The sequence below is a fragment of the Anarhichas minor genome, unplaced genomic scaffold (genome assembly GCF_050575085.1).
Source record: "Anarhichas minor isolate MPS153535 unplaced genomic scaffold, ASM5057508v1 ptg000041l, whole genome shotgun sequence".
NCBI classification, from domain to species: Eukaryota; Metazoa; Chordata; class Actinopteri; order Perciformes; family Anarhichadidae; genus Anarhichas; species Anarhichas minor.
The window spans coordinates 4,654,440-4,681,670 of NW_027466487.1; the positions used below are offsets into that span (position 1 = coordinate 4,654,440).

General features: G+C 42.2%; 1 protein-coding gene and 1 long non-coding RNA gene across 2 annotated transcripts; both read right to left on the reverse strand.

Moving 5' to 3' along the window:
• Positions 1-11,157: 11,157 nt before the first annotated feature.
• crabp2a (cellular retinoic acid binding protein 2, a) lies at positions 11,158-17,376 on the reverse strand. The gene is made up of 4 exons (XM_076109444.1): positions 17,289-17,376; positions 14,083-14,261; positions 13,441-13,557; positions 11,158-11,754 (listed from the first exon to the last, which is right to left on the reverse strand). The coding sequence occupies exons 1-4, from the start codon at positions 17,368-17,370 to the stop codon at positions 11,704-11,706; spliced, it is 429 nt and encodes a 142-aa protein (XP_075965559.1). The 5' UTR covers positions 17,371-17,376; the 3' UTR covers positions 11,158-11,703.
• A 7,361-nt stretch (positions 17,377-24,737) lies between these two features.
• LOC142969375 (uncharacterized) lies at positions 24,738-26,102 on the reverse strand. Its single transcript, XR_012959124.1, has 2 exons — positions 25,951-26,102; positions 24,738-25,700 (listed from the first exon to the last, which is right to left on the reverse strand). It is a non-coding gene; the product is annotated as an uncharacterized LOC142969375 (long non-coding RNA).
• Positions 26,103-27,231: the final 1,129 nt, after the last annotated feature.

Below are 27,231 nucleotides of genomic sequence, written 5' to 3' on the forward strand. Positions count from 1 at the left end.
ATTATTGCTATTATTGGTTAATAACTCATTTAGATCTGTTATAAGCCATTAATAAGATCAAATTGTGGGTGCAGGTTGTGGGAAAGTTGTTCTATTAATGGCTCACAACTCACAACTTTTTCATTTGAAAAAAATAATTTTTTCAACTAATTAATGACAGCTTATTGACCATATACAGGGTAAAAAGTACAACAATTCAGATAAAGGGAAATACAAGTCTGAATGTTTAACCCTCACAGCTGCTCTGCTGTATATAGGGACATTCAACTGGCCTGTCAAACAGGTGTAACTGATAACTAGTGATGCACCAATCAGACTTTTCTCCAATCCTGGTACCTATAGCGATACCCGGGCTTTGGGTATTGTCAAATACCAAGTACCGAGTGTTTAATTAATAAGCTGTATTCCTCATTGTGTGGAAGTGACTATCATTTCTTTGTGTAAGGCAACTACAGGCTTCACTAAAACATTGATTTCTTAACTTCAAAATAATAAAAGAAATAGGCTGCAAATACCAGACTAGTATAAAAGAGCATGAGGTGCTGTGCAGTAAACTGTGCAAAAGTATATCCCTGGTTATCATATTTTGCCATGTAATGAAGCTTTTGGTCATGAATTTATCACAAATAAAAGACGTGTATAAATGTGTTGATGGACCACGTCAAAATGGCAATTTTGTTTTGAGATTGTCCAACCTTGTCCTCGGATTGCCATCAATGCATTTATCCCTATTTTTAGATTTAGTTTGGTGTGCCACCATCTAGGAGGGATTCTGTCGGATGAAAGTGGAAAACTCTGTAGACTGTAATGAAAACATGTTTAAAGAAGCTCTCATACATACTGCGCTACATGAATCCTATTTGTGAGCCTTTCTTAAATTCCCCAAGTCAACTGGCATCTTAAATGTCTTCTTTAACTGGACCTATAGATTTAAACTGAAATCAAATGATGAAATAATGTCAACATGGATAAGGAATTGCACCTGATACACTGACCCCTCTCCAGAATATTCTTGTAAAGCTCTTGGGCGCCACTCTCAGGTCTCTACAGTTACTGCTCCACAGTGACTCAAGATACAAAAATACAATTATGCCAAATACATGGGATTATATGGGGTGCATAACTTTCTTTAAATATCATTTTACATCATAGGATAGTAGCAAGTGTTTAGTGCTAAGTCTTATCTTTATCCATAATACATCATTTTTTATGCCTATATTTTGTATTTTTCGAATCTGCAAAGCGTGTGTACGTGGAGTGGAGTAGAAGTATAAAGTGGCAGAAATTGGAAACACTGAAGTACAAGTATCTCAAAATTGTACTTGAGTATAGTACTTCAGTAAATGTACGAGCCCTCATTCAATCAAATCCTTGTGGGTTTAGTGTTGATGGTGGACATTGGTGTAACTGTAAATTTGATCTGCTGCAACTATAGGGAAGAAAGGATAAAACAAGAAAATATTAGGGAAAGGGACCGTGTGGGTATTCTGGGAAGGTGCAGGACACACAGAAACAATTGTGAACTATTTGAATACATCATAGAACATAGGGATTGTTATTAATTATTAGTACTGTCATTTAATTCTTATTACTTTTGGCAATTTACCTAATTATATAAAGTTATCCAAGGACAATATATTGTATAAACTCTGGTAGATTAGTAACGGTTGCAACCCATCATTAAACCAAAAGAAGAAGAAGGAGGAGAAGAAGAAATGTAAATTTGCAAAAGTAAAACCTCACTTTCATGTTTTCATGAAAGAAATCGAGCTGTATGTTAAGACAACAACTTCAACAAAAAGCAAAAAAAGCTATTGAGACTGTGCTTACAATTTAATGTTTTCACTTTCCTTTCTATTTATTTATGGTGATCCCTGGCATGTTTTATGTTATTATCCTGTCATTTGCGTTTATGTTTCCATATGTATCTGTTTGGATGGATTTTTTTTAATTTATATTGTTCACTGACTTAAAAAAAAGGAAAGTGTAGGGTGGAGTTTAGGTCTATGAACGGCGATGACCATTATAAGTAGGATTGCAGAATACCTTCCTACCGTTAGAGGCAGTATTGTTCAGCAGCACTCAAGTCGGAGCGAGGAAGACATTCTATGCCATATTTGATTTAACGTCAGTTGTTTTAGCATTTAATATAAATCATCCCCTCTCCATCGGACTAAGTCATGTTTTTGTTACTTTACACACACCTGTTCTGGACATTCCCCCACCTGAAAAGTCACCAAGAATACTGTATTTTGTCCGGTGAGCTTGCTTCTACAACATTATATCCCTAACGTCCTAAATTGAAACCTAAATGATTGAAGTTACCATATGCTACTTTCCCCGCAGTGAGGTGAGTGACAGGTGAACAAAGTGGAACATTTATGCTATTTTTTTAAGACTTTGCTGGCCAAACGAGGACGATAATAACAAATAGGAATATTTATCAGGTGCCATGAAGAAGACCTCAAGGCGTTGACCCTGTTACCGTGTTTCTGCTGGATGTGTAAGTAGTCAGTTTCTGGCTAAGAACTTCATAAACTAGCTAAAACTTCTGACCACTAGTGACCAAGTGTCACTGCACCAGGGAATAACTTAAGTTAGATTCGCAACATTTTGTATTTCAGTTAGTTTTGCATTAATTTGAATTTTGGTAAGTGGACACACTTTTAAATTGTACAGGCCCATATCTGCCACAGAGCAATTGTTGTACGTTTGTCCTTTGCTCAAGTCAAGAGTTGCATTCATTTGGAGGCTGAGGACCTAAATCCTGTTCCACTTGTGCTTGTACTTTGTTTGTTCATCAACTCCCTCAATAGAGGGGAATATAATTGTGACTGGGTCTGTACTGAGGTCATTAAAGGTTCAAAAGTGTGGGGACAAAGCAGCAAAGAGTTCTTTTAGTGGTGGATCAGACAGGAAGCTTCCTTGTACACTCTTCCCACTGTATCAACAAAAAACATTTAAAAAAAATTCCCTTAACACAAAATTCTGAAAAAGAAGTTGCTGAATTCTGATACTGTTTTGTAACATGCTGTTGCAAACGTGGAAAGGTATAGCCTTCAAAAACTGCGAAGAATCGTAGGCTTACTGTTTATAGTCTGATCGTTTTTATATTTAGTTTTTTCTGCCTCAAGAGCTGAGGTTCAACCAGAGAGGTTTTTGGTGTTATGTGGTGTCATCTAAAAAAACAACAACAACCAGCAGTTCTGATTAAATGTGCTGCTATTGACTGCTGTTAAAACAATTCTCCCCTGTCACCACTTGGTGCCGCTCCGTCTCAACTATTGTACTTTCCGAGCCTGTCTGCACTAGTCTGAACAGCTTCCTGGTGTGCTTCTGTACTATAACAGCTTTTCAGAATTGGTAGGTTTTCCTTTTCAAACGCTAATTGCAAAGATCATCCAAGGGCCAGTTTGTCTACTGATTCTCATGATGCTCAGCTGATTTATATTATGCTGAATTCCGCCTTTCACATTTGTGGTAATGTGTCTATTTCTGTCTCTTGCAAATCAGCGCTCCCACTCGAGACTCGTCATGTGGTGATGGATTTCTGCCTGGACTGGGAGAGAGAGAGAGTGCAATGGGTTTGGAGAGTAAACTCATGAGTGGCTAACACATCCAGGAATGAGAAGAACTTCATTAGCTTTAGATTTATGAATCCGGTGGTGTTGAAAGATAATGATTATTGGATAATTGACCTCTGTCTCTCCATCATTGCTCTCACAGTTACTGCCTCGTTGACATTGGTCTCCATCAGTGTCCTTGCCATTATTGCCCCCTCTTCTATCTTCTTCTTTCTCCACCTTCTGTCTTCTTCCTCTTGGATCCGAGTTCAGTTCTTATCTCATACCACCAAAAGACACGCACACTTTTTGGGTTTGCAGTGACCTACCTAAGCATTTTTTTTGGCAGCTGCCGTTACTGTAACTCGACTGGCAGCATAGTAATGCTGACTGGCAGCAGCATGTTAAGTCAGATGCCCTCGCTCACAATTAACCTCACCGTACACAACCACAGATTCCTGCACAGAGGTGGAACTGGAGTGGGAGCCAAAACACACTCCCACACACAGTTTCACATGGAACTATAAAGGAGCCCACTAACGTCGGGCATAAAATCAAACTTTGCAGAGTTGCGCCGCTGTAACAACACCATTTGAATCAATGAAGAGGAGCTAACTTTTACAGCTTTTACAAAGTGCACAGTAGAGTGAATACTGAATACAGTAGACGGCACACTTTATTCTCTGTGTTCCCACTTGGCGATATAACATTGATCAGCCATTGAAGACTTGTCTTAATGGTTTAGATTTTCTACACAGACTTTTAAAGCAAAGATTAAGCATTTTAAGCACTTCCTAGATGCATATTTGATGGAATATGTATATAAGATTACTCCTGATTTTGCATATTATATTCCAATGTGCATTTGTGTATTTTTTTGGTCTGAAATCGAGAAATGCACCAGCAGAAAATCTTCTACACTTCATGTGTGCTACATCACAGACAGCAGCAGAGTTTAAACACTGAACTGACGTCTAATGCTCAGTGTGCCGAGTTCCCCTTTCAAAGCAAATACACATTTTAGGATGGGGAGCAGAAGGAATGTCTGGGCGTACTACATTGGCTGGCATGTCCCTGGGACATTTTGCCTGTTGGATGATCAGTAAATCAATGTCAGACACAGAGTCTGGCTGCATAGATGGATAGGTGGAGGGCAGTAGGAGACCATAGCACAGATGTGTTACATATCATCGGTGCAGTACAGTAGCTGTGATTTGCGGACAAGTTAGACGGTAGTGACGGTGTAGTGTTAGCAGACGAGCCCATTTTCTATCTGTCACCAGGTGATCCTGCAACATCACTCCTGCTGGGTTTGGCAGCAGCCATGCCAACAAGTTACGCCTGTGGTTTTCATGATGATTTCCTGTCAATATGCAGCGCTTCTTCCCACGAAGACTGCATGGCTTTGTTATCTCAGAAAACTTTGCTTTCTCACACATACAGCAGCTTGTGGTTCTTTTCATGCACACACATGTTTCAGTGTGTTTGTGCAGCAGCTGGTATTTTTTTTATTATTTTTTTTTAGTTTAGTTTTTACAAGGTGTGCTTCCTCCACGTCTGTTTCCCAAATCACAGTCCTCTGCCACCAATCAAACGACACCACAGCACAACTCAGCCAGCGTTACGCTGTGTCCAGCTTTGACAAACTGGTCTCCGGTATGTGTCGGCCTGGAAACCGTCTGGAGCTTGTCAAATGAGGAAAGAGAAGGAGCGAGTGAGGAAGGGAGGGAAGTGAGAAAAAAAAAATGGAAAAGAAAGAGAGGGTGATAAGCTGAACCTCATGTATGCAGTAATCAAATGCAGGCTCTTTAAAAGTACCACTGATGTGACTCCAAGTATTACTTTTCCTTTTAAGAGTTCTTCATGTTATACCTCATTAAACCTCTTTGATTCCCTGGAGGCTCGCTGGGATTACTTGAAGCTTAATGTATTGAATACACTCATCCCCAGGTTTTTCTGTTGAAATAATCAGTTGATCCGTCACAAAAGCACAGCAGCTGTGGAGGACTCCTGTTTATCTTAACAAACCAACAAGTCATGTGCAAAGAAATGGGCATATGCTTGCATGTGTGTGTGCACCCGTATGTTCCTTTGTGAATTGGTGTGTGTGTGTGTGAGAGTGTGTCTTGACAGTGAGCTGATCCTATAAATAAAGGAATGATTCACGAAGCTCTGACAGTCAATCATCCTGAAATGCCTGATGAGCCTCCTGGGAGCCTCTCTTCACGTTCTCTACTTATAATTGTTATGTTGCTGGCTAGATGTCAACATGTTACATTATGACCATGCAAAGTATGCTCCCACATTTGTGTACAAAACTAATATTTTCGACAACAGTATACTTCCAAGTTTCAACGAAAGTCTGGGGAAGGCCTGTCTCAGCACGACAATGTCGCGTGCACTAAGCGAGGTCCGCGCTGAAATGTTTCACTGAGTTTGTTGTGGAAGAACTTGTTGTCCCAACATGTTGCTGAAACCAGAAGAGCGGAGGCTGTTACAGCAGCATTTTACCGGCCATGTTTTTTTGGAATGAGTAAGCAGGATATTATTATTATTTTTTTTTTTTTATTTAACCTTTATTTAACCAGGTGAAGTCCCATTGAGATTAAAAATCTCTTTTTCAAGGGAGACCTGGCCAAGACAGGCAGCAACACAAGAAACACATAGTTAGACAGAAAACACAGAACAAGACAAGTTAAAAGAAATTAAAAGTTAAGAGACAGTTAATTTAAAAAACATTGGCATTTTTGGGAACCTGCCTCTATTTCTTTCATTTTAGATTTAGATTCATTTTAGATTTAAAAGCAGTGAGTGGTATCAGTTCTTTTAGTTTTAAGATATATATGCAAACAAAGATGACAGCTACTGTCAGAGATGGTGAGAACAACTGTGTTCACGTTATAAAGTACACCTATACAATTTAATCCAATACTGTTCTGCTATAAAGTTCACTTTTATGCACGTTCTAAAAACCTTTAAAAAAAGAAACCTGTACGGGCGGTCAATTATACCAAACAGTAATATATGACTAACAACAACACGATCAGTTGTTCATTCGTTTTAATTTTCTTGACCGCAAATCATGGATCTTAATTTTTTCTCTTGATGTTAATAAAATGTTCCCTTCACTCCCTATACCTATACGTATACGTTCTAGTATAGTATAGTGCTCGGACAGCAATTGGTTTACAAAGGATGATTTTTATATCCTTGCTCTGAGATCCACAGGTTTAAATCTCTTTCAAACTCTCGGCCGTTTGTGACCGGCTCGGAGCGAGGTGTCCCCAGGTCTCTCCTACTTTAAGAATGCATGTGACTGTGTGTGTGTGTGGGGGTGAGATGGTATCAGTGCATGTGCCGTGGTGTGAGCGTGCTGCAGCTGAGGGGCTGAGCGATAGAGGAGACCCTTCTCTCTTGGTTCCGATGTCCCGACCGAGATGGAAAGATGGAGCCGTATAAAATAGTTAAGTTTTCACTTGTTTATTTTAATTCAATTCAAAGTATATTTCTTTGGATTCCAATTCAGAGAAAAAAAACTGGTCCACAACAAGTTTTCAACACCAGAAAAAGAATGACAGCTAAACCAGTGAGAAAAGTGTATTGCCAAAAAGTCCGGAGATTGGTTAAATCTCATTTTAAATTGAACACAGGTTACGACATGCCGCTCCCCCTTCTTCTGCCCCCGATCTTCTAAAATCAAAGGTTTAAATCATCAGCTTGAGCAAGCGCCAGAGGTAGGCAAAAGGTCATAGGCATTAAATAGATAGAATGTATGGCACATTATATTGAACTCCAATAGATTGTATGTAATATATGTATGCTGCTTTTGTCCTGCACCTCCACCCAACTGGGTTTGAAAGTGCACTCTATCCACTTTCTATGCATGGCAGTTTTTGACTGTCCCTATACTTTTAGCTAAGTAGAGCATTTATACCTAGAAATAAAGCAATGTCTAAGAGCATATCTCCCTCTCTTTAACTTCTCCCACACTCTTTAAATGGTATCTTCCATCTTTCCATCATCTGCCTCCGTCTATCCAGAGGTCAGCGTCAGAGTCTGTAATCACTTTTAATATTGCATTCTTCATCTCTACAAAGACTTCATTCAGCCGGGTATACTGTGAGACCATTGTCCTACACTAAGCGGAGGAGCAGGAGGATGATGCTCATCGGGGAGACTCCCCACTCAGCTGACGGTACATCTGCAGATGTCTGAGCAAAGTACACAAATATATCTTTGGCCCCTTTGTGTGTAAGTGAATGAATCATCTTTTCAATAATTTGCCATAAAGTTAAAAGGAAGCTTACCTCAGCGCTCAGTTTAGTCAGTGACTCAGCGTCTCCTCGTCTCTCCATTCCACTCCTCTTTGATTTGATTTTCCCTAATGGAAGGACTCTCTGCCCAGACTTAAAAGAGAAGAGCTTTTAAATGTTGTTGGGTTGAGTGTCCTGTGTGTCCTCGGCGTCTTCCTATGACCTTTAATGAATACCTTCCCCACTCTCTCATGCCTCTCCTGTGGCTTATTAACTCTGCATCTTGACAGAGAATAATGGGAATTTTAAGATATTTTCAGATCATATGTAAACATGTGCATGTGTTTGAAATTGTGTTTCAAACTGGCCAGTATGGTTTTGGTGACTCCTTTTTTGCTACTTTATCTCCCATAAACATGTAAACTGTAACGATGTAAGAGCAGCAGTGCGTGTGTGTGTGTGTGTGTGTGTGTGTGTGTGTGTGTGTGTGTGAGATGTATGCCCTCGGTGTAGCCTACTATTCCTGACCGATGTTTTACAAGTGGCCTCAAAGGTTCCTGGGTGGTCTAATTGCGTTGGCCACAGGAGATTGGTGCACTTTACCGCGGTGCGTGCAACTGTTAGATGTGTGTCTCAGTTTGTCCAGGCTTGCAGGTGTGTGTGTGTGTGTGTAAACAGAGACAGTACAGTATGTGAGTGCATTTAATAACAATCACCTGTCATCACACTGTCACATGCATTCTATATCTATGAATTTATGTGCGTGTGTGCAGACTATCACAAAGATATGGGCCTCTTTTTTCCCCCATCGCGCGCTCCCACTCAGTTACCCGCGGGGTATTTTTCCACGAGTCCTCTCTCTTCTTTACTGTCTGACCCAGAATGCATTTGACCAGAATGGCAATAATTGCTTCAACCAGATCACAAATCACCCGTCTTGCCTTTTGTGACGTATACTCTGAAGTATGCAGACAAGTACACACACTCCACTGCTCCCTGCACATAAGTCATCTATCAAAACCCTGGGGCACCTAAACTAACCTGCTCTCATACAATTGATTGACACTCAGATAGTTACTATGGTCACCTTGTTAGACATGTTAAATGTGATCTGATTTCCACCTTATTCTGATTGATAAAGTGAATTCTGCGTACTCATTCAGCAAACAGTTGTTTTTCATTTTGTTGGCATGCATCTGTTTTGACTCATTCTACGATGTGTCCCTGTTTATTTCTTGACTTACAGGGAGCGTGTGGAGTGAGGTATGTTTGTCCCGATGTTGCCAAACTGTCTTCTGCTCCTTGTTAAGTTTTCTGCAAAGCCACCAACCTGCAGGGATAACGATGCAGCCAGGATATCTTCAGCAGAGATGATGTGTTCTTGTCTTTTTCAGACCTGCTTGTGATGCTACGTCTTTCAGGGGTTTTCACAGGGTTTTGTGCACCAGGCAGATTGTCTGTCCACCCTTTGGCTGAGCCACCGCAGTGTTTTATGAGCTGTGTGTACAGTGCGAGTGTTTGATGGTATGTGTGAAGAGTTCCCAGAATGTGTGTTTTTAGTTTGGTATGTGAATGTGTGTGTACATGTGTGTTTTTTTACAGGGGTCCGGTGTTTTGAAGGAGGCCAGACAGCTGCCTTTTACTGCCCCAGGGGGTAATAAACAGCGAGGGAGGGGTAGTTATTTACCCCTTTTATTAGGGCAGGAGGCAGAGGAGGGGAATTTATTGGGGTCACACTGTAACCACACACAGCTGCAGGGCAAGAAGAGAAATAAAGGAGAGATAGTTGGTTTAAAAAAGAAAAGAAAGAAAGAGCAGTTTTAGCATCACAAAATTCCTCTCTCAGGAATCTAGTTGTTACTTGTGTGTGTGTGTGTGTGTGTGTGTGTGTGTGTGTGTGTGTGTGTGTGTGTGTGTGAACCTTGGGTCATCCATCTTTCTCCCCAGCCCCTTTTTCATTTCCAGGTCCCTTAACAGTCCACTCCTTGTTAAGCACATCTGCTGTCAATCCGTTCTACCCTGTAATCTAATTGGCATTTCCTGCCATTGGAGACACGCCCACTGATCATTTGATGATTGGTCAGGTAGTTCAGTGTCCGACCCATAATCGTTCCAAGTTGACCTCTGTTTGTCTTATCTACCTTGGTTGCCATAACAGCAGATGTTCCTTAAATTAGGACGTTTAAAGGAACAGATCAACAGTTTGGGAAATGCTTTCTTGCCGAGAGTTAGATGAGAAGATTGATACCGTTCTCAAACTGTGTGGTCATTACGCTGAATATGTAGCTCGAGCCAGCAGCCAGTTAGCTTAGCTTAGCATAAAGACTGCAACAAAAGGAAACAGCTAGCCTGACTCTGTACAAAAAAATGGCAAAAACCCACCTGCACATTATGTCTTGTTGATCTATACAAAACCCAAAGTGTGAATGATGACAGTTTGCCATTTCGGGGGGTTATATACTGTACTATTGCTGCCTTCAAATGGAGCTTGTGGTTACGACGTGGGAAGCTGTGTACAAGATATGGTTGTGTTCAAGTGGCTAAGTCATGAGAACACCTCTGGGAGAAGCCAAGTGTATTCAGCTTGCTAAATAATTTAGCAAGCCAAGAAAGGCCAAGAAATGGTCTGGCACATCACCTTCAGTATAACGGTGAATTGCCATTTTGCCACAATTCAGGTTTTGTTTGAATTAAACAAAAAAGATGAATTAGTGAGCCAGAGGTGCCAGGCTATTTTTTTCCCAAAATGTGAAACTATTCCTTTAGGTCGAGGAACCTTTAAAAACTTTCCTGAGAAATATGAACCAAATTTAACCAACTGGCAAGTTAAATGGAAATAAAACTGAGCAGTGTTCAATGGTGGCATTCCCACAGCTGGCTCTCTGTATGTTGCTTCACATGCCAGGGAAAAATTTCAGGATGGGCAGATCCACGTGAAATGTGTGATAAAAGTGAGCAGACAGAGAGAGTCAAATGGAAAAGTATTCAGCCTCGAGAGTTTGCGAGGGAGGAATAATGAGGGCATGTGGCAGAGAGATGATTGACAGAGAGAGATGAACGGGAGGGATGGGGAAACAAAAAAACTGAGAGCGAGCGAGACTGAGAGGGAGGGGGCAGACAAGTTATTCTAGTTGCAGACAGCTGACAGAAAGCCTAAAATAAGATGGAGCCATCTAATGTGCACATATTCCACAGCTACACTCACAAACCATAAAACATGCGCACTGTTAAATGCTGTTATTTACCTTATGGTTTTCAGTTCAGGAGGGCCAAGAGTCGACGTCAGGCTGAGTTAATATCGTGCTTTATTGTTTTCCCATAGAAAGTGTTGTTTCCTATGATCACATTTCATATAAAAGAGACACAAAGTAAAAACGTAAGCAGTACTGTAGCAGGCTCCTAGTGTAGTAATAAATATAAACGTCGTCATGAGATAGAAAAGGTTAAAGTTGTGGGGCAGAACAACTAAACAAAACTGACCTGAAACTGGAAGAGCTCAAAGATTGGTTTACACGTCTACAAATATAGTCTCACACCTCTTCTGCTGCCCCACACACACACACACACACACACACACACTGCCAAATAAATGGAGCTGTCACTCAACAAATCCAACATACATTTTTTTTTTTTTATGTTTAAAACCCAGCTGGTCACGTTTGATGGAGCTGCAGAGAGAGGCAGATAACTGAGGAGCTAAGACCGTCGTGTAGATATGTGACACACAGTTGCCACACTCATTACATAGTGAGGCTAACAGAGATAATGGAATACAACTAAAGACTGCCATCTCCCAGTGCTGCCGTAACAAAGAGGGTGACGAGATGCAAGTGGTGATGCAGGAGAGGGGGCTGGCTGGAAGGACGAAAAGTGAGAAGTGCTCTTGTTCATTGTCGCTCGTAGACTCTGGTGCATATCACATCGTCTGCTCCCATGGTCTAAAAAGAGAGGAGAATGTGGATGTTTAAATACTGACACGGTTATCTGCAGTTCAATGTGAATTCGTATAAAAAATATTTCGTAGAACAAGTCATTAATGTTTATTATTTCTGAACCTCCAAATTAAGCTTCTTTTTTTTTTTAAGCATCCAGCAGTTTAGACCAACGTAATCTCACTGTGCCAAACTGTTTTGAACAAACATTTACGGAAAGTTGTTTACGCAACCATGCAAGTCTGTGCAAAACTCTCACACGGTTATACTGCTGGCTTCTTTGGTTGTTAAGAGCACGTCAGGAGTCTTAGAATTTAAGTCATTGCCAGCTCTGCCCCATAAAAAACAATTGACTCCAGAGCATACCTGTGTCATCTGGTTGTACTGTTCTGTGTACTCAGATTCTTCCGTTACTACTATACTACTACCATACTACTACTCGTCTATGTCGTCTTCCTTTTCATCTAGTTGCATTCTTCTAAAAGCATTACCAACATTTGACTGTGATCGGTTGCTCGCTTGACATTTGTATTAAAACGTAAAACAAAGATTAACCGATTAACTTTATGACCGCTATGAGTTCACCATCCAGGTACTCGTAGTGCACTGCATTTAGCCATATATTTGTCACCGGGTGTGCAAGCTCTTATGTAAGTACAGATCAACGCTAATTGAGAGACAGCACTGGTTTACCGCTCTTATGTCTAACAATTATTTTTTAATACAAAATAAGTTTGAGTCAACATGAAGTGCCAGCTAGGTGGGTTTTCTTATTGAATACAGTTCTGTTTGTGGACAGGCATCTTATTCACAGAAATGAGTTTTGGTAGCTGTCTTTGTTTAGTGTTTCTATAAAACACTCATCAACACACTAAAACACAGGCATTCATGACATCAAGCTGATGCCTGTACGTGCATTTGTAATTGCAACAGAATCTATTTCATCTTCTGCCAGTAGACATCATGGTATTCGAAGCGCAATTATATAATTATATAGTCTAAAGGCAACACTTCACATCACAGTAAGTTACCGGGTCTTTTTGTTGTACAAAGGAAGTACTAATATATAATATACCAGATGCTATCAGTACAGAACTGTCTTTACAAATGTGAAAAAAAACCAAAAGAGTTGCATATTGTAGTGGCATAGTGAAAAATACCCTGCAACTATTAGATAGGAAATGCAAGATACAATAATCTAATTCCTTAATAGAAAGTATTGGAAAAATGGAGGCACAATACCGATATTCCGGGGAATTTACAGTTTCGTTTTGGTATAATTAATTTAAATATATACGACCTACACTTTAAGACGTTTTTAAATATGGTGTACAGGGTATTAAATAACTACAGGGCACATTCATTCCGGTACTCAGTATGCAATTAAATGATTACATGGCTACATAATGAAAAAACTGGTATTGCGTGTGCTGTTGCAAATAAAGTCGTAATTTAGTTCGAGCAACGTTAATTAGCTCCTAGGTTTAAAGTTTGAATCAATACTGGAGCATTTTGGTGGCCTAAAAATGCACCTACAGAGGTTTATGTCAAAGTCAAGTTGATTAGTAACTCGAGTCTGACTCGAAGTGTGCAAGATAAATCACGCTGTAATCTCGATACTGTACAGTAAAGTGTTTCCCTTGTTGTTTCTAAATCTGAACTCTGGTTTAGTGGATAGTTTGTGTGCTTTACCAGGATCAGTTTGCCGTCATTGGTGATCTCTCGGGTCCAGGACGTCTTAGGCCCCTCTCCTTTCGGCAGAGTCTGCTCACAACTGATCTTACTGTCGGTTTCCCAACGTGGAGAACTCTGACGAAGAGAAATAGAGAAGGAGAAAAAAAAAATGTATATTGTGCCATTCAGAGGGAAAGAGAGATCACAAGAGAGTGGCTAATGGAGGGAGAAAACAACAACAGTGGAGCAGGGCGATCACTGAGAAGTGATAACTTGTGATGCGCTCATTGCTACTAAAGCGGAGCGCTGGCTGCTTGCATGTGTTTGCTTTGGAGACGGCCAAACAGAGGCCATGTATGGGAAACGGGGAAACCAACGGGGAGAATTAGGGAGGGACGGAGGGCAGGAAAGGGCAAGAATGGGGAACGAAGGGAAGACGGGAAGTTGAAAGGAGTCGTAAAGAGTGTGAAGGAGCATAATGTAGCATGACAGGCCTTCAGAGACTAAGGGAGGAGGAAAGATATGCTATCAGTCCAAATATGATGAAAAGCCAAATCAAACAGATTGATGTAATCTGGACTGTTCCCTCCCCAAACGGACATTTATTATGAGTGTGTTTGCTTATGTGTATGTGTGTGCAGAGAAAGTAGTGCTGTGTACCGTGCAGGGACGTCCGTCCACCGTGGCCTCGTTGAACTCCTGCCCCACAGTGAAAGTGATGTGGGTGGTGCGGACTGTGGTTGAGGTTTTAATGGACAGCGTCTCTCTGTCCTGCGTGATCTCCACCAGAGGCTTGGAGGCCGCCTTCACGGCAATTAACCGAAGCATCTTGTTCACACCTAGAAAACACACACACACACACACACACACAAGTAAGACGAGGAGAAAATTACAAAACTAGACAGAGTATATATAAGAAGAGATTTGCTCACAAAGACACAAGTAAACACTTGTTCTTGCACAAACTGTTGTAGATACTTTGAATGAATATTCCCATGGAAGCAGTACACTGCTGCAATGAGGCAAATCTTTTTTTGTGCCACAGTTGGTTTATAGGATTCAGCCCTCAGGAGCAAGGCAAGCTAAACTTGTTTTTACCAAATTATGTATAACCGCAGGCCTTAGGCCCAGTGTGTGTGTGTGTGTGTGTGTGTGTGTGTGTGTGTGTGTGTGTGTGTGTGTGTGTGTGTGTGTGTGTGTGTGTGTGTGTGTGTGTGTGTGTGTGTGTGTGTGTGTGTGTGTGTGTGTGTGTGTTTAATTATGTGGTGTGGTGTTGATGCGTGTTCTCCTGTACACTCAGGGTAAAAGGAGACGCCTAGCATTGCACAGCTCTGTCCAATAATAATGATGATAGAGGAAAAAATGAGGTCATACCCAGCACATCTGCATTCTCCTCTGACTTGATCATCTTTGCACACACACAGACTCAAACACACAGACAAATTTGGTGATTTTGAACTGTAATCTGCATTATTCTCCTTTTTTTTTAACCAAAGAGAGACAGCACACTCATATTCCCATAGTGTGCTGCTGCAGTTAAACTAATTATGCAGCCCGCGGGGAAAAAAGAGAGGGAACCAGGAGCAGACCGGTGCGGTGGGAGGGAGGGAGGGAGGGAGTGAGGGCAGTGAGGAGGGGGGGAGTCAGACAGACAGACAAGGGGCAGTGGTCTGTGTGTGAAGATCTCTGCCCAAGTGTGAGGGGAAGTTTGTGTACGTCGTCCAGCGTGTATCTGCCGTCGAGTTGGGTTTCGCACTTCTCACCTCTCACACATTCCCACCTGTCATCGAGGGTAAATATATACAAACCATGAAATGCACAGTCATTCAGCATGCATCTGGATGCTCAGGCTGTATATGCTACACACACAACACAGTATTTATGTGCATTGTTGTTATTATTATTATTATGTGCAGATACATTTTTAATTGTGTAAAGCTGATTATTACCTCTCGCATCGTACATTGTGCTGGAGTCAGTGTCTTATTAACGTCTTTTTTTCGTATGTATGGTACCAGTTTCACAGAGATGCAGTCGAGGGTAAGAAAAAAATACATGTACTCCACTTCTGCCAGCTGCAACATTAAAAACTATATGTATATATATATATATATATATATAATTTTTTTTCTTCATATTATTAACATGCTGTTGGATGGTTTTATCTATAATGATGCATCATATTTCTGTGAAGTTTTCTTTTCTTATGATGGAGTATTTTACACTGTGGCATTGGAACTTTTATTTAATGTGGTGACAAAGGTGGTTATAGTGCAGAAATGATTGGTCGATTACTCAATTAAAAGTTAAGATTATTTCAGGCAACAAACCGAGCTGTATGTTTACTCAGACTAAAGAGAGTACGCCTGGGGACCATTTGGGAAGCTTCTCAAGTAACTGTCAGTTATTAAAAGTTAGAAATTACCTGAACAGACTTTTGCAAACCTGCGAGCAAAATGCTTAAACTCACACAGACCCGGCCACATTAGGACACACAGAGAGACACTCGGTCAGAGTCAGAGGTCAAAGAGCAGAGGGCAGAGGAAGCATTTGGGACACGGGGAGATGAGGGAAGAGGGGAGGAGTGTAGGAGAGCAGGAGTGAAGAAAGGAAGAGAGGATGGAGGGAAGGAGGAGGGTACTGGGTGCTGACAGGCTGCGTCCAGCTGCGGTTTGTTCCCCAATGAAACCAAGGACCTTTCCTCTCCGGCAGCCATGCCAATGCTGAGGAATGACTACTGCGGTGATGGTGTTTTTTTTTTTTTTTAGTAGGATACAACAGTGTCACATAGTGGAGTTTAACCTGCATTCTTGTTGAAGTTCCTCCCCCTTTTGCACACAAGTATGAAGAAAACACACACAAGCATAAACCCAAGTACCCTCTCAAAAACATGCACAGTTGGCACAAACAAACCTGCCCCCTCATTATGCCCCCTCATCATGCCATTTTTGTTATAGCCCCCCCCCCACACACACACACACTTTCTGCCTTACACACATGCAGAAGGAGGTGGAGATTAACAGTTACATTAACCCCTAATTGGTAGATCAGTGTAACATCTGAATTCACACTCCCGCCCAGTGATGTCTATATTCAGACCAATAGTGCCATACTTGACAGATATTTCAATAACCTTCTTAGGCAGTAAGCTGTGTGCGTGTACGTCCGCACACGCGTGTCAGTCATCTCTGTGTGCGCTTATGTGATGATATGAATTCCAGGTGTGCACTGGAAAAGTAATCGAATGGAAATTGGCTATTAACGACAGACGGCTCCCACGTCGCGCGCGCATGCACATGCACACACACACACCGCACACAAAACATACCCTGGTGCCTGTCCAGACTCCATATGCACCAGTGATGTAAAAAAACAGTGTGAATCTCAGCAGCAGTTTATCCTGACTTGTCACTTCAGATAAGGATGTGACTGTCCTGCACTGTATCGTGCCATAACGGTCCTCTTCCACACAAACACACGCGCACGATCTGCGGCCACAACACAGACAGATGTGCCGCCGTTTGTCTCTATTGTGATAGGGGAGGCAAGAGGGGGGAGGAGAGGAAGAGGGGTGATGCTGGCTGGAGGCCAAGCACCGAGTTTTGGGTTCTGCAGAATGACAAAGACCCCCCACCAATGCGGTACAGGGGGTGATCATCGCTGATGCATGGGCACAGATGAAGATTTGACCTATAATGTGCTGAGAAAGCTACAGCTTGAGCTGACACAAACTGACACATCTGATCTCATTACGCACAAAAATAAAAGCTTCATTAGAAACCACTCTCGCGCAAAAAAATGGGTCAAGCTGCCACATTCGGCAGTTTTTTTTTTTCTTCTTTTAAATAATATATTCTATCACCTACCCAACTTTTTCAAAAGTTCGTCAAAGTTTTCAGAACTCTTCATCTCCCAGGTGCCGGCGAAATCAGGGATTTTGCGCTCCATGTTAGGCTGAAGGTTTGCCGATTAATGTAGGAGAACTGTCAGGTCCAAGTGTGGTCGGTGCTCTGCTGTCTCTGCGCGTCTTGTGTCAATAATGCTCCAACGTCCCCTTATGAATCTCGTCTGGGTGTGTGTGGTGCTCCGGCTGGTTTGACTCTGCGCGTCCAGTTGCTTCTGCCCTCTTCCCGGGATGAGTGACCGACTGTCAGAGCCCTTGTCTTACCTCTGTACCGGTGCACTATAAGTGGCTGCGCTACTAATGAATGGCTCGGCAAGCAAGGATACTTGTGTAGGGATACACACGCCCCTTTCTGTACGGGCACGCCCGCACGCCACCAGATTACAGGCAAAGGTCCTTAGTGCCTCAACCTGACCACGCCCCTGAAGGCAACATGTGCATTTTAGAACTGCCCATAGCCAGCCTTTGGAGACGCCTCTCATCCACGCTCGTAGCTTGAATTGCCAAAGTCCTGTGCGCTTAGTATGAAATTCTACATAATGTTCAGGTGTATGATGTGTTTTGCCACTTGCAGGCATTTTATAGATCTGTTGAATGAATGACTTGACGGTCATTATAGGTGCAAAACAGGAAGGATGTCAGCCAGGCCAGACTGTTGATAGAACATGTCGTCTTGGCAGGGCGGTGCGAAAGAAGAACCAGTCCGCTGCCAGACTGACTGGAGAGCAGAGCGGGCGTGTTTGATAGAGAGAGGGTGTGTTTGTGAGGAGAGAGACAGAGAGGCCAAACACCCCCCCAGCCTCCAGTGCGCCACGCACGGTGGTGTGTCATAAAAATAAAAGCGGTGGTAATGAGATACAGCGCCTGGCCTCGACCGGTGGGCTATCCATTCAACGGGGCCTGCGTCAGAGGAAAAAACACCCCGAACCCAGGAGGGAGGCAGATTGAGAGAGAGATTAAAATAAAACGTGGGATTGGCGCGGGTCGGCTGTGTCTCCTCAGAGTTTTTCGCCCCCCGCTGCTCGGACGGAAGAAAGGGTACAGAGGAGGAGGAGACGCCGGAGCATTTGGAGCAGCGCGTCAGACGGACCACTGGGGCATGCAGGGTCAGGGGCCCGCGGGGTCGGAGGTAGTCCTATAAAGAACACACACACACACACACACACACACACACACACACACACACACACACACACACACACAACATGTCTACGCGCACGCACGCACGCGCTGATGATGGATGGCAGCGGGACAAAGCCGACGTTAACTATTGACTCTTGATGGATGATCCCATCCGCTACACTGCACGGCGAATTAGCGCGAGGTAAACCGGGCGACTTGGGGGGGAGGGGGAGTCATCCACACACACACACACACACACACACACACACACACACACACACACACACACACACACACAGCTAATACACTGGATCAGTGCCAGACACACTGACTAACAAAGGTGAACATTAGCCTCAGATTGATATTTGGTAACGCGATACGCGCTTTTACGCACAGACCTGCGTCCACATCCAGCGCTTTGCACCGGGCCCGGTGGCTCTATTTGATGTGAACAAAGCTCTCACATTGTTTCCTTTATCAGCACGCATGCGCGCGCGCACACACACACACACACACACACACACACACACACACACACACACACACACACACACACACACACACACACACACACACACTCCTTATTGGCCACACACCATGCCACAAGCACAGCATGCCCTCACAAGTTACTCCTGGTCCAAACAACGGAGGTGAGCCATCAGATCAGACAGCCATACCATCTGTAATTTCCTCTCCAATCCTTTTTTTTTCCCACCTCGTTTAACTTTTTGACTTGCAGTTGTTAACCCTTTGAGGGCTCTGACCATAATGAAATATCACAGTAAAAGTACCCTGTAAAGGTGAGATGGCTTCATCAAGCAGCAGCAGTGAGGCAGCCTGATGCTTATAACACTGATATAAGCATTAGTCCGCCTCACTGCTGCTATGGTGGTCTGTCGAACATGGCCTGTTCGGAGAGAGGGAATTGATCATGCCCCGCAGTTTGAAAGTGACTAATGCAAACACAAAGGTTACAATAGAGAGCTGTCTAGTGTTGGGAAAATTCATCTTCAGCCTCGCCGCAGGCCATTAGCATATTACCATGACACAACCAGAACTGCATCAAAGGCTGCTGAATCAAACAAGCAGCCTTGCAGCACACATCGACAACTTCACCCATCGTGTGTGTGTGTGCTGTCCAGAGGGGGCTTGATAAAGAGCTCTGAAATGTGTGTGATGCTGCATGTCAGCACGTGATGACAAAGCACAACTCAGCATTCAGACCCACTCAACCGTGCTCCGCTCCTCTCAACCTTTTTCTCTCTGCTCATTCCTTCCCTCTATTTCCCCTTTTCCTTTCTGCCTGTCCTTTACCTCACGCAACTTTCTCCCCCTCCCCTTCTCCTTTTATTCCTCCTCCTCCTGTCAAGCTTTTGTTCTTTTGTGCTGCTCTGACACATTCCTCAAACACGCTGAAGAGAGGGAAGAGGGGAAAACAGAAGGGGAGAGGATGGAAAGGAGAAGAAAGAGAAAGGGGAAAACATTAGTGAGAAAGTTAGACTAGAGTGCAGGTCATTTTTTATCTCATTGTTGTGGAGAAAAGGGATAGGGAGAGTGAGTCAGCAAAGAGAGACAGAGACCGAGAGAGCTACGAGATCAAAGACAAACAGATAGTGACAGAGATGGAGAGGTTGAGAAACAGTGAAAGAAGGAAGGCGACAGATATGTAAAGAGAGACTCCTCTGTCTTCGGAGGCGAAAGAGGTATTAGTTTGCTCCTCTGGTGCCAACTTTATTTCATCTTCGTTTCCTTATGTTCCCCTCCAACTATTACCCGCCCATATACTGTTCACTTCTTTTGTTCTGTCATCTTCATCTTTCTGTGTTAAGTCTCATACCACCAGCCTTGTTGGTAACTGATATCTCCAACTGCCAACACAAAGATTCACATGCCGTACCACATGCAAGCAAAACAAAGAGTATTGTGACTTGTTTACAATAATGTTTGACTCGTATCAGCGTGAGTTCACGACAAAAAACCAACTCGACGACACCAGCAAGAATAAGACGCTCACTTCCTCTTTTGCTGCTTTTTTTTCCCTATTTCCTCTCCTCATTCGAATGAAACAGATTTGAACCATATCTGTGGAACATCCACACGGTCTTCAGACTATCTATTGTCCAAATGTGAATTAATCTTGAAACTGTCATGTTATACTTCATGCAACATTTGCTGTATGGTTAGTATAGTGGTGCCCTATTGTTGCAATCAATTTTATTTTTTTTAAAGGCACAAATGAAAGCGTGTGCATGTGAAAGTGTGTGTGATCAGCCCTTAGTAAAGTCACACTTCAGTGGCATTCTCCACTTTATCATCCAGATGACCTCCAGTACAAACTGCTCACCCCAGTAACCCGGGTAATCCCAGATGTGAACTTGACCCTGGACTTCCCCACTGCCAACTCCTGGAAGTCATTATCACTGGCCTTTACCCTCAGAGGAAGCCACTGGGCAAGATGTGCACATGCGTGCAGACAGAAATTAAGAATTACAGTATCTGTCTCTTATGATTTACTTTGGTTCCAGTGGGGGGTTATGACCTCCCCAAGGGGTCGTATGATAAAACTGAGGGGTTTAGAGAAGATTAACTGGACAGGAAGGACCCAAAAACTGTGACGCAAAGTGGGGTCCTTTTCTTTAATCTTCGCGCTTTTCTTGTGAAATACTGCACAGTTCTGCCTCCTCGGGCCTCTAAAAATTAAAATCTTACATGCAGAAACCAATCATGGCGCACAGTTTCCTTTTAAGGAGTCCCACGGGGCCAACATGTTTGTGAGATACTTCTCTGTTGGACATGCACATCAGTTGTGCACAACAAACAGTCCCAGTGACTCACACCCACATTCACAGCCAGAAGTGTGTGCGGCACTGTGGGGTGCTGGCATGCACACCCACCGAACCCATGTGGGTTTGATTAGAGCAGAGGAGACGGCAGCGTATAACCTACGTGGAAATGAGAGGCAGAGAATGAGGGAGATCAAAGAGAGAGAGGAAAAAGATAAGAAAACGTGAAGAGAATCAAGAGTGAACGTTGGCATGTGCAGGAGTGTGTCCTCGTCTGTTTGTTATATTGTAATGTGTGTGATCGCAGCTTGCCAAAATCCTGAAACAAAAAAATGTTTCGTAGTCAAAAGTTCCTTGTTTCACGGCAAGATAAGGCCAGCTTTGTGCGAATGCTGTGAATGCATCTCTGTCCACATGAATGTGTGTGTGTGCGCATGCTCGTGCATGTCTCTGTGTTGAAATCTTCCTCTACCAGACATTTGTTAGTCATTTATTATTCCTTAAAATCAGATTTTTCAAGAATCAGAGTGTGTCAGACATTTCTTAAAATCGTTGCCACACACATTTAGTCACTGTATACAGGATGTTTTGTATTTAAAGTGGACAGTGAGTGTGTGTGTGAGTGTGTGTGTGTACATGAGTCAACCTGAGTCTCTTGTGTACATGAGACTAAACCTCCAGATGCCTGGGCAGTTGCACCCAGACGCTTGTATTACTCACACTCTATTCCTTTTGTGCTTCAGCCCCCCCCCCCCCCCCAACTCCTAAAATCTCTCTTCCCTCCCCCTCGAGTCTTTGTGGTTCTAATTATCGCGCTCATTTGTTATGAGTTGGTCTGGACGGAGAGTGAGCGAGAGCTGAGAGAGATGAGATTAGGAAGGAGAAGAACTGGAATTGTGCTGAACCCGTTTATTTTGTGGAAGTCCTTTTTTAATGTGGTCCCGCTCATGATCCAATCTTCCCCTCTGTTTTTGCAGTTTGTCTACTCTGTCTGCCACCTACAGTTTAACGAGCCCATGGGCCCCTCTGAGGTGCTACGTGACAACGGCACTGTAAAACGGCATTGTGTGATCTGAATGATGCTGAATTGCTTTACGCTCTAACAGGAAGATGGAGGACAAGAGAAGGGAAGGATTTAGAAGAGGGAGGTGAAATATGTAAAGAGAGGAAGGGAAGTAGATGGAGATGTTTGTGAGGACGGTTGTGTGAAGTACAGTGAGCCGAAGTGGTCTGGAGTAGAAGTGGGATGAGGGATAGACGAGAAGAAAAACAAGCGCTGGTTCCCAGACTCTCGCTGCTTTTCACCTCATTTTATGTCCATGTGTTGTGTTTTTTCTAAAAAACGCCAGAAAAGTTCATTAAAAGTGCAGCCCTGTTTTTTTTTTTATCGTGTTACCCCTCCTTCTTGCATCCTACCGCTCTGCCCCTCCACCCTCCACCCTCACACCGCCTCTCACTCTGCACTCATTCTTTTATTCTCCCGTTGCCTTTCCTCTTTGACCCGAGTCAACGATTGTTGTTCGCTTTTGATTTTTCCTCAGCCGTGTGTGTGTGTGTGTGTGTGTGTGTGTGAGAGAGAGAGAGAAAGACCCTATGATGATGTCATGGATTAGGAAGGGCCATAGTTGGATATTTCACTTGAGGTCAACCTCTGGTCACTGTTACTGTATGTGACCACTGTGGGTCCCTCAAGCCTCCAGAATGAACTGACGAAATGGTAACTTATTTATGTGTTTTATTGTTTTTTAATTGTCTTGTATCGCACTCAGAGAAATATCATTCCCTGGTGCCACTGGGCAGGAATCATAAAAATTACAAGTTTAGGTGCGTCCTGTGATTTCTTCATGATCATAATGACTTTGCCAATACCTTGTGACAACATGAAAGCATTAAAAAAAAAGATTAAACTTGAACTGTTAACTAAGAAACACTTTTATTTTCCTGTCTCTGTAACAGAATCACAAGAAAGAAAAGGAGAGAGGGAAAGGATGTACAGTGATGCACATGAGGGGATCGTTTGTGAGCACTACTACCTGCTCAAACACAAGTGCAGTCCATGCACCAAAAACAATTAAACAAACATTTTGAGCTGCATCTGCATGCTAAGATAAAAAAATAAGAGCTTGTTGGTGGCTTTGGATACTAAATGTTCATCTCTAATCTTCTTCTTGAGTGAGACTTCTTGTTTCAGTGATCACAGTGTTTGGAGTTATTAGTTGTTACTTGACACTGGGAACATAACCAGCTTTGGAAGCAAAGATGGGCAGGTTGATTGCATCAGAAAAAGCATTAGACATCCGGTTTCAGCATTTCTCCTGATGCTCTGTAGGGAAATATTTTTGGTTTTTTAAACTTGCAGTTGTTTTAGGGCTTTTTAGGGGTTTAGGACATGGATGTAGAAATAATATTTAAACTGCCATGACCTTTAATAACGTGCAGTCTGACCGTTTAGTAGTTTTCCTTGTGGTCCAGCAGAAGGTGCTCTTAAACGTCCCTATCAGCTGGACCCTAATGCACCAGTTAATTAACTAAGCTAATACATGTAACAATGGAGGAGGACACTAGCAAGCATTTCATTAACTGAATTGATCAAGTCCTCAGGGTAACACCTGCATTATAAATAATCTCGTACAGTGGCACTGAATCAAAATCTAGTTTTAAAGCCTTCATAACTTCAGTAAATATTGTGGTGTACATGGTGCATTTTACTAAATTAATCTGTGCTTAATCAACTTCTTAATCATTTAATACTCAAGTTAATCCAGACTTGTTAGAGGTAATATATTAAATGTCAGCTTTAAGGAGCAGATCATTAGTTATTGTATGCTTCTAGCACAGAAAGACATGAAATAATCTGTGTGGAAAAGAGAGAAAGAGATGGAAAAAAAACCTCCATCTGAGACATACCTGGTTGATTTGTGTGCTCAAATTAGTATTTCTAATTTGGTAGATGCAAACAGCTAATATAAAAAAAATTAAAAAAACCTGACCACCATCAGCCTACATCGTCAGTTAGTCAGATGCATCTAAAAAGAGTTTACATGTAAAATAATAGAAAAGTGACTCTTTTTCTTTTTCTAACAAATTTGTGCAATACTGCCATCATCTGTGTGTCGACTGTATCAGCATGTGAGGAGAGCATGTTAAGGCTAATTGATAGTGTGTGAAATAGTCCGATCGTCTAATATTCTATATGCCTTTGGCTGTCTACTCTGCTCAATAAGCTACTGCCTCCCAGTACTAGTGATGGTTTTGTTCTCTAATCTTTATGTTCTGACAAAGAAGTGGTTTTGGTGGAGTTTGTATTTGAAAAAGCTTCTCACATGAGCTGTGAGTTTCACTACAAATGTTTATGATCCAGAGATCAAGCAAACATTTAAACTGATATCTGTGGGTGTTGTTTCTCTTGTTTGTCTGTTTTAGATTGTCCAGATGATGCTTCATGTTCAGGGTTAAGTTGTTACAATGATCTGTATCACATTTTACGTACTGAAATTAAACCGTCGTGGAAATCGTCTTGTTTATTAAATCATACCATAAATTTATCAAATTAAATTAAATCCAATTTATACAGCAATTCAATTTATGTATTTTAATGTAAAATACACATCTGTGCCATTCATGCACTAATTACTGTTACTTTAATTGAAATGAAATGCCTTTAGAGCACCACCCCTCTCATTATCTCCCAGTGATGCAACGGATACACAGGCATGAAATAGTGGAATATAACACATTACATAAATGTTTTTTCCCTTTCAAAACATTGCTGTTCTGAGATTAACATAGATATAACAACAAACACTTTTCAAATTAAGGTTTTTCTCAAACGTGTTGAGAAGTCTTAGTGTCCCGTCTAGATTCTCAAATTAATGGTGGTAGCCATAAACAATAACAAGAAGAGCAGATAACAACCAGAGCCACGTCATTTTATAGCTGGGAGCATCATCCCCGGCGCGTGTTTCCTGGCAGCCTCTGGCGTTGTTGTTTGGCTTTGCGTCTGCAGAGTTTCCCTCAAAATGGACGGGCAGGCACTGGTTGCTCAGCTCCTCACAGGCCAGGATCAGATGTTTGGTCTCCATTTGGACGCTCCTGATCCCGCACGTCTCCGGCTGACTCCTCACCGTGACAAAAGTGAAAGGCTGCCGGCTGATGCACATGTTTTCCTTGTGTACCGCCCCACCCTTGCTGGTGCACACAGCCTTCACTCTCTCCAGATCGCGTGAGAACAGGAAAGACTGTGTGGGTCTGTCACAGCCCCCGTTCTCCCTGATGTACTTCTCCCACTCGTTCTGGTTCAGAGAAGGAGGAAGATCAGAGCGGATGTGGCGTTTGACGAAGGTGGCGTGGCCGTTGTTCCATTTGGAGAGCTGGCAGGCAGCGTCGTTTTTAGCAGACGTTTGATGACCGATTAGGAGACACACAGCAAGAGTGAGAAAAGCCCCGAGAGCAGCCATTACCCAGCAGCCCTAGAGTGAAACAAAGACAGATAAGTCACAGCACTTAGAACAAACAATGTACCGTTCAGCTCTATTAGCACTCACAGTAACCTTTTAAATCTTACTTTTACTGTTTTACCAAATAAGTTACATGACACGTCCGGAAACAATGCGCGCAGAAGAGCAGAGCAAAGTCACAGCTGTCTGTCTCTTCAGTATTTTAAACACGACAGCAGGAGAGGATGTAGAAAACAGCTGATTCATGAGGGAACTTCTCTACCTTGTTTTGGTAGCAGGGGAGTCGTCTGTAGTGACCTAAAAGGTCTTGTAAGATACTTCCTCGTTCCTTCAGTTACGGTGCCACATTTCACTTCCTGTGGGAGTGGACTAAACTGTGTGTGTGTGTGTGTGCACTACTTAAATGTGTCCACACGGCTGTGCTTTAGAGCATGGGGGGATCCAGTTACAGCCATAAATAGCCTACCTGTTTATGGTCCAGTGAGCTATTTTGGGATTTCTCACTGTGTGTGTGTGTGTGTGTGTGTGTGTGTGTGTGTGTGTGTGTGTGTGTGTGTGTGTGTGTGTGCTGCCGCCTTCAGCACAGCTGTTTGTATGAGTTTTCCAAATACTAACTTTTGTATTTTAATTTGTTTTGATCATCAGGGCTTAGAATATTACTATGAGTCCTCGCTATTACAGCAGATGGGTGAAGAGCGGAAAAGTCTAATTATTATATATGGAAAATAGAGTACTGTTTTCACATATATACCTACAGGCTTCACCTTTCCACCGGTTTACTAAATAAAAAATATAAGTATCAATAAAAATAGGTTTAAAGTATATTTTCTGCTAAATACGTCTTAATAGAGACATCAAAATCATGGTATTTCCAGTTAGATCTACAGTAATTCATCTTCTTATACCACTTCTGTATATATATTCTTTAATTGTGGGATACTTAAATTGCTTGAGATTTCATTAAAATGTCCAAAATATAAAGTGATCAAAATAAAATGGGACTGGAAGTTTATATACATGCATACACACTGTGCTTATGGTTGTTTTATTCAGTTTAATCTGAATAACTATGGAAAAAACATGTCTCCCATTTCCAATTGATTCTACTCTGCAAACATTAACGTGATATTTAATACCAACAAATACAAAATTTGTTCAATGGCGTCATAAATGCATTACCAACATCAGAGAATAGTAGAGCAGTTGACTTACGTGTTAAAACATAGAAAAACAAAACAATTGCTTTCATAGTAAAATATATAAAGAAAGCTTCGTGATTGTCTCGTCTCGTCTCATTTCTGATTTCTCGGTCTGTTCAGTTTAACTGTGAAACAATCATCAGTCCTCCAGAGTCGAAATGATGACAATAACGACTATCCCTTAAAGTAAATACATGAAAATATTATAAACGTGCATACTGAGAATTAAATATATAAATGCTTAAGTTATTTATACATTTTACTGTCTCTTTCTCCTGTTGGCCTGATTTATTCATTTATTTTCAAAATGCAGTTAATGACATACTCTTATTTATTATTTTTCA

What these genes read in the sequence shown, in the direction of transcription:
- crabp2a (XM_076109444.1), bottom strand. Translation starts at nt 17,370, where the DNA reads ATGGAGCGCAAAATCCCTGATTTCGCCGGCACCTGGGAGATGAAGAGT. An exon ending in CGAACTTTTGAAAAAGTTGG is followed by an intron (nt 14,262 to 17,288) that starts GTAGGTGATAGA and finishes TGTGTTTTCTAG; the next exon opens with GTGTGAACAAGATGCTTCGG. An exon ending in TGGACGGACGTCCCTGCACG is followed by an intron (nt 13,558 to 14,082) that starts GTACACAGCACT and finishes TCTCTTCGTCAG; the next exon opens with AGTTCTCCACGTTGGGAAAC.